The sequence below is a fragment of the Pygocentrus nattereri genome, chromosome 19 (genome assembly GCF_015220715.1).
Source record: "Pygocentrus nattereri isolate fPygNat1 chromosome 19, fPygNat1.pri, whole genome shotgun sequence".
Classification (NCBI taxonomy): Eukaryota; Metazoa; Chordata; class Actinopteri; order Characiformes; family Serrasalmidae; genus Pygocentrus; species Pygocentrus nattereri.
The window spans coordinates 1907740-1914988 of NC_051229.1; the positions used below are offsets into that span (position 1 = coordinate 1907740).

Sequence of the window (7249 nt, forward strand, 5' to 3'; positions counted from 1 at the left end):
ACCTCGTTTTCAAAAAGGCTTTATACAGAACCATCGACAACGCATTCTCCATCAATATGAAGAGCCATTTCACCATGCAGAGAACCCTTTCTGACCTCACAAATGTGCTTCTGGAAGAACGGTCAAAAATTCCCATGAACACTCCTAACCCTTGTGGAAAGGCTTCCCAGAAGAGGTGAAGCTGTTATAGCTGCAAAGGGTGGACCGACATCATATTAAACCCTATGGATTAAGAATGGGTGTCATGGGATGTCACGTCACCGTCTATTAGACTGGAGAGAAGAGCTACAGCCTCACACGATGCCCAGCTTCTGAACAGAGCTCATGGAATATGAACGTTATGGAGAACATGACCGAGTGCGGTTTGGAGCCACCGGTGGTCCCATGGAGTTTAAAGAGGCCACGTTGGTCTCAGAGAAATAAAGCTGATCTCAGTATTATGTCAATGAAGGATCACTGGTCTCTGAATTGTCTCTCCTAAAGCCCTGTTAGGAGAAAAGAGGAGGCCAACACCAGCATCTCACTGTGAGACGCTCTGGTGGTGAATGAGAAAAGCGTGAGTTCTCCTTCTGCACTGAGAGGGTTCTGTGATCTAGAACAGAGCTCTATAAGAGAACGATGAGATCTCTCCCTTTTCTTATGGAGACGTTACCCACGCAGACTGGACTGAGACGAGTCAGACAATGAAGAGTTAATCCACATGTGGGACAGCATTTTGATCAAAGTGAGAAAGTCTGAGTTTTATTTGTTTCTCAGGAGCCGAATTTCAGAAACAGGAGAAAACGGCTTGAGTCTCGCTCTGAACCGTGTCCAGGAGAAGAACCTGAGATCAAGAGGAGACCTCTGAGTTACTTCTTACCCACAAATGTAGTCAGTCGGTTTGCTGCCTGAGATTTGCTCGCGGCTTTTTTCTGAATTTCTACAAACACCATTTCATTTTATAGTAAATGAGTTTGGGCTGGTTTATGTTTATGAACAGACGCCTACAGATCAACATAGTAAAGGAGCTCATCTGTGATCCTGAGTTTAAAGCCAGTTTTTATTCAACTTAAACTTGGAACTAAGTTGTAAATAAATCTGAAACTGAAACTTTGCTTGTGTGTAAAAAGTGATTTCAGAGCCACTCGGTTCTCCCTGATGGAAACTGTTTACCTTCAGTGTTTTGTGCTTCTGATCATTTTAATAGACGTCAGCGTCACTAATTAATGACGTTCTATTAAAAGACTGGTTTACCAAGAGAGACGCTGGAGGACTTTCACCTGAAATGAGTTCATGAAGCCAGTCTGGTTATAAAAATGATAACAGGACATCAGAGCCAGAATTACTCTTTTAGTACTCTCTCCTTTAAAGTCATTTAAAGCCATTTTGGAGATACTGGGTTGGTGGTTCTGGATGGTAAATAAAGTGTCTATATCTGTGTTGTCGTCATGGCGACGCCTGGTTCCCATCAGCACCACTGTAAAGAGATCTGAACTATTTCCCACCAAACCCTCTGAATCTCTCCGTTTACACCTCATCTTGTTTATCTCAACCACTGAATTATGAAAAATATGGAGACCCTAAGATGACATGAATTAATATCTCAAGGCCACAATTTAAGTTGTGATAATAAGTAAGAAGTAATTTGTAACTTCAGTGTAGTAATTTGTGGCCACACTAAAGTAATTTGTGGCTTCAATATAATAGTTTGTGGCCTCAATATAGTAATTTGTGGCTTCATTATAGCAATTCATAAAGTCAATATAGTAATTTGTGACCTCAATGTAGTAATTTATGGCCACAATAAAGTAATTTGTGGCCTCAATATAGTAATTTGTGGCTTTAATATGGTAATAGAGTAATTTGTGGCCTCAATATAGTAATATGTGGGCTCAATATAGTATATTTTGCCTCAGTGTATTAATCTGAGGCCACACTTTGGGGCTCCTTAGAAAAACTCGGCGGAGTCGTCCTTTAACTGCGGTGGTCGTGGTGGTCATCCAGGGCCCGAGTCATTCATTCCTGGCAGATTCCCGGTTGTTCCTCTCCGGTCCGCTAGAGGCGCAGCACCAGCAGCTCCATAAAGGCCCGTGTGTGTGTGTGTGTGTGTGTGTCTTTCCCAGAAGCAGAGCGTGTTTATGGCCGTGTCTGGCGGCTCCAGCCCTTCTGCCCCCGCGCTGCCCTCCTGTGCTGGGGCTGTCGAAGCCTGAGCTGCCCTCCTGCCCCCTCCCGAGCCCCCTGAACCCCCTCCCGGAGCCGAGCCATGGCTGCGAAGCGGCGGCAGGAGGAGCAGCACCTGAAGCTCCTGCGGGAGATGCTGGCGCTGCCGCCCAACAGGAGCTGCTTCGACTGCGCGCAGAGGGGACCCACCTACGCCAACATGACGGTGGGCTCGTTCGTCTGCACCACCTGCTCGGGCATACTGTGAGTAGAAGGGCCGGAGAGTGTGTGTGTGTGTGTGTGTGTGCGTGCGTGCGTGTGCGCAGGGCGGAGCTGAATCTGCCTGCTCGCTCCAATTTTCCGTTCCACCTTAAATGCTGCAGCGGTTACATTCTGGCGCAGACAGCATTTAAGGTGGAACGGATAATTCGAGCGAGTTGCTGTTTCAGGGCCGCTCGTGCGGGATGTTTAACCAGGCAGTGCGTGTCTGAAAGTGTCCAGGCAAGATTTAAGGCGCAGAGTGTAGAGAGGGGCCAGAGGGGTATAAAGCCCCCCAGCACTGGAGCAGTGATGGAGCTCCATCCAGGACCTTTGGGCTGAGCTGGCGTGGGGTCTTCCAACATCAACACCACCAATGTCCACGTCTAATCACTGATCAGTGATGACCAGGGTTCTGTAACCCTTTCCTAGAGCTGTGGAGGGTCTCCAGAGCCAGGAGCGACTTCTTCTGTCTCTTATTGTCCACTTGTGATGTCTGTGTACTGGACTTTCCAACCTGGCTTAGAAATAAACAGGCAGTTTTTGATTCTGTGCCTTTAAGGCCCGGTTCAGACCCACATCGCATTTATGGGATATCCAGATTGACTTTTGATGGTCTAGACGGCACAGAACCACATCAGATCCGACTTTTGGCTTTTCCAGATTGTATCCAGATTGACTTTTGGTGGTCAGTCAGATCAGATGTTTTTTTTTTTCTGGACAGTCTGTATCAGACTGTATTCAGACGGTCTGTACGTTACTATTTACTGGCGCTTACATCGTTACCACTGCAACCCATGCTGGTGATGTCTGGACACACAAATCCAACCTGATCACCTGTAAATAACAGAGTGGACAGTCATCTCAGAAGATCTGATTTAAGAAACCAGTCCGAGTCACCTGTGGTCAGAGCCGTTCACAGTGGTGGTGATGGGAACCAGACGTCCCTCTAAAAGCTCCTCACAGTGGTGGTGATGGGAACCAGACGTCCCTCTAAAAGCTCCTACAAAAAGTTCCTACATGAACTGGTTCTGAATTCACTGCCTGATGACTGAGACGCTGTTTTATGAGAGTTTAGAGAACTTCAACTCCATTCATGGTGGAGGGAGACATGCAGGGCGCTGTGTGGCAAAATAGTCCCCAAAGAAAACTCATTATTCCAGATTTTCCACTGTTTTCCATCCTCAACATTCCATATAAGCTCAGAAGACTCGTGTAGGTTCTCTGGTGGTTCTGGATGGTAAATAAAGTGTCTATATCTGTGTTGTAGTCATGGCGACGCCTGGTTCTTCATGAGGTCACCCTGGTAGGTCGACATGGTAAACTCTGCCCAGTTTACAGAGCAGTAAAGTTTATCTGCAGGTATGTGATACACCTGTTTACTGTACCGCAGCAGGTCTGCTTAAACTCTGACTCTGGCTGAGATTAACGAGCCTGTTAAAGAGAAACGACGCATTTTTTAAGGGAACATTTCGGTTTTAATAAAATACAAACAAGCTGATCTAGAAATGCTGCGGGTTTTGCCTTCAAGCTACTATTAAACACACACACACACACACACACACACACACACACACACACCTTCTGAGCTGCTTCTCCTTCTGGGTGGTGGGGGGTGCTGGAGCCTATCTCAGCTGTCATTGGGCGAAAGGCAGGATACACCCTGGACAGGTCGCCAGTCCATCGCAGGGCAGTTGTAATAAACACACACAATAAAAGAGAGAGAACCTTAAGGCTGAAGGGAACAGTGATGTTTAGAACCAAGAGTTTCATATAGAACCATTTCACGCTTGAATGTTCTTTGCATGGTGGAGTGGTTCGTAAACTGATGAGCAGTGTGCTGTATATGGTTTTACATACACCGGTCATGCAGGACATTCTGACCACCTCCCTGTTTCTGCGCTCATTGTCCACTTTATCAGCTCCACTGACCGTATAGCTGCACTCTGTAGTTCTACAGTTACAGACTGTAGTCCATCTGTTTCTCTGATACTCTGTTACCCTGTTCTTCAGTGGTCAGGACCCCCATGGACCCTCACAGAGCAGGTACTGTTTGGGTGGTGGGTCATTCTCAGCACTGACGTAACACTGACGTGGTGGTGGTGTGTTAGTGTGTGTTGTGCTGGTGCGAGTGGATCAGACACAGCAGCGCTGCTGGAGTTTTTAAACACTGTGTCCACTCACTGTCCACTCTATTAGACACTCCTTCCTTGTCGGTCCACCTTGTAGATGTAAAGTCAGAGACGACAGCTCATCTGCTGCTGCACAGTTTGTGTTGGTCATCCTCTAGTCCTTCATCAGTGGTCACAGGACGCCGCCCACAGGACGCCGCCCACAGGACGCCGCCCACAGGACGCCGCCCACAGGACGCCGCCCACAGGACGCCGCCCACAGGACGCTGCTGGCTGGATATTTTTGGTTGGTGGACTGTTCTCAGTCCAGCAGCGACACTGAGGTTTTTAAAAACTCCAGCAGCACTGCTGTGTCTGATCCACTCGTACCAGCACAACACACACTAACACACCACCACCACGTCAGTGTCACTGCAGTGCTGAGAATGACCCACCACCCAAACAGTACCTGCTCTGTGAGGGTCCATGGGGGTCCTGACCACTGAAGAACAGGGTGATAATAAATAACTGCCCCCTCTTTGAAGGCGTCTGATCCCTAAATGTAACTAAAGCCCAGCAGTGAGGAGCTGAACTTTCCCCTCCTCTGCTGTCCCTGCAGACGGGCAGGGTCGCCTACAGAGCGGCGCCAGTAGCCGTTAATGAAGTGATGCTCTTTTATTTGCAGCCGTGGTTTCGTCCTGGCTGGTCTTTCATTTGACGACCTTACCTTGTTGTTTGTGTTGCAGGCGAGGGCTCAACCCGCCGCACAGAGTGAAGTCCATCTCCATGACCACCTTCACGCAGCAGGAGATCGAGTTCTTACAGAAGCACAGCAATGAGGTAGCGTGCGCTGTTAGGGGTGCAGAGCTCATCAGTATGAAGGTGGAGGTTCAGCTGCTCTCGGTTTGGAGTGTTACCATGGATTTTACTAGATTGTGTTGATATCCTATAACATGCTGACCCATTTTATCCTGGTGGAGTCATGAGGTTATGATATTTTTCTTATTCTGTGACACGTCTTTAACATTGTGTCAGGTGTGTTTCGTGTAAGCTGCCTGGGTTTCTCTTTTATCTAGAAAACAAAGGTTCTGTCCTCAAAGTCCGACTCTGACGTTGGCTTTGTTCACGCTGCGGGTAAAAGCGGCCCAAATCAGATTTTTTCCATCGTGTGTGTGTGTGTGTGTGTGTGTGTGTGTGTGTGTGTGTGTGTGAACAGATAAACGCTGATTCTGATGTCTTCATTTCTAATTTGAGACGTCTTCACATGTGGCTCTTTCCTAAAGCCTGTAGGATTTCATGGGGCACCGAATTAAGAATCCATTCCTAATGGATCGTTTTCATTTTTTCCTGATGTGAAGCTTCCACACAGTTTCCTGAAGGGTCGTTTCCATCATTTCCTCAAGTGTTGTTTCCTAACGCTAGGATTTCATGATGTATTGAGTTTGAGTCGGCAGCGTCTGAGATGTTTAAACGCAGAGTTAGAAGAGAAAAACGTCTCCCAGTGAAAGCCACGTTTTACAGTAGGAATAAATGGAGCTCATTATGCTGGTAGTGAACTACGCTGCCTGATCAGCCGCCTCAGAACCAGAGAAACGGACCTTAAACAGAAGTCAGGACCCTGCTGGGGTTCATCCTAAAGTTAGGACAGGATTCAGGAGGTTTAGTTAGGATGTCTGCATCATGCTGTTTTATCTGGAGATCAGATTTCAGAGTGAAGAAGTTTCTGTAAAATGGCTTTTTTTAACTAACTGACTCTCTACGTAGTCTCTCTCTCTCTCTCTCTCTCTCTCTCTCTCTCTCTCTCTCTCTCTCTCTCTCTCTCTCTCTCTCTCTCTCTCTCTCATGCTCTATTTTCTGTATACAGGTGTGTAAACACATCTGGCTCGGGCTGTATGATGACCGGAGCTCCGCCGTTCCGGACTTCCGCGAGCCTCAGAAAGTGAAGGAGTTCCTCCAGGAGAAATATGAGAAGAAGAGATGGTGAGGAGAACTTTTCTCTCTTTTAGAGCTGCAGCTGGTTTAGACTTTGCATTTACACAGCACTTTCGTCTCCTTCACCTTCCGCTGCTGATTAAACTGGGTTTAGCCCAAGTTAGTTTCACAGGCCGGACGTCTGTCTATGGGCAGAAAGTCTGGTCGCTTTTGTTGTTTGGCTTGACCAAGATCTCTGATCGAGTAGTGCTGCAGTGGAGAGGAGTGGGTTTGGTTCCCCGTCAGAAAAGCTCTTCTGTACAGCTGTAAGTAAAGTAGGTTTCATAGTTTTGATAGTCATCTATCTCGTTCCGCATTCGAGGAGCTCACGCTTCCAGTTTTCCCTCTTGTTCCTGTTGAATAGACCCTCGTGTTCGGATAAATGCGATTTATATACTCCTGCTGTACGAAAAAGGCTGCTTCACTGCCAGCTTGAGCCTTTTGTTCATGAGCTTTGCAGCTGCATTCAGCTTACGTCGTACAGTATCAGTGGTGTTGGTGTCGGCGAACCTTTGGCAGCCGCTTGCTGATGGTGCTAGCCTGTGTCTAGCCTGGCAAGCTCCTGATGATTGTGAGCGCTTTATAGTGAATAATTAATATCAGATGCTCCAAGTGCAAGCTGACGGTCTGGAGCTGGACCTGAGCTGATATCGAGACAGGATCGGGATGTAATGGAATGTGTTGGGAATTTATATTCAGAAACTTATTAACTTTATTCAGTACTAGATGCGTCTCATGAAGGCCGTATTGAGAATAGTCACTTTGATTTT

The 7249-nt window shown here is 47.2% G+C and overlaps 1 protein-coding gene across 2 annotated transcripts in view; it reads left to right on the forward strand.

Annotated features, from left to right (window-relative positions):
• The first annotated feature begins 2052 nt into the window (after nt 1-2052).
• agfg1b (ArfGAP with FG repeats 1b) overlaps nt 2053-7249 on the forward strand; it is a 28570-nt gene continuing 23373 nt past the window's right edge. The window contains exons 1-3 of one of the 2 annotated variants that reach the window (XM_037531169.1): nt 2053-2403; nt 5255-5348; nt 6373-6488. In XM_037531169.1, coding sequence (XP_037387066.1) covers nt 2243-2403; nt 5255-5348; nt 6373-6488 — 371 coding nt within the window. In that variant the 5' untranslated portion in view covers nt 2053-2242. The remainder of the gene's footprint in view (nt 2404-5254; nt 5349-6372; nt 6489-7249) is intronic. The other variant, XM_037531168.1, reaches the window with a different exon arrangement.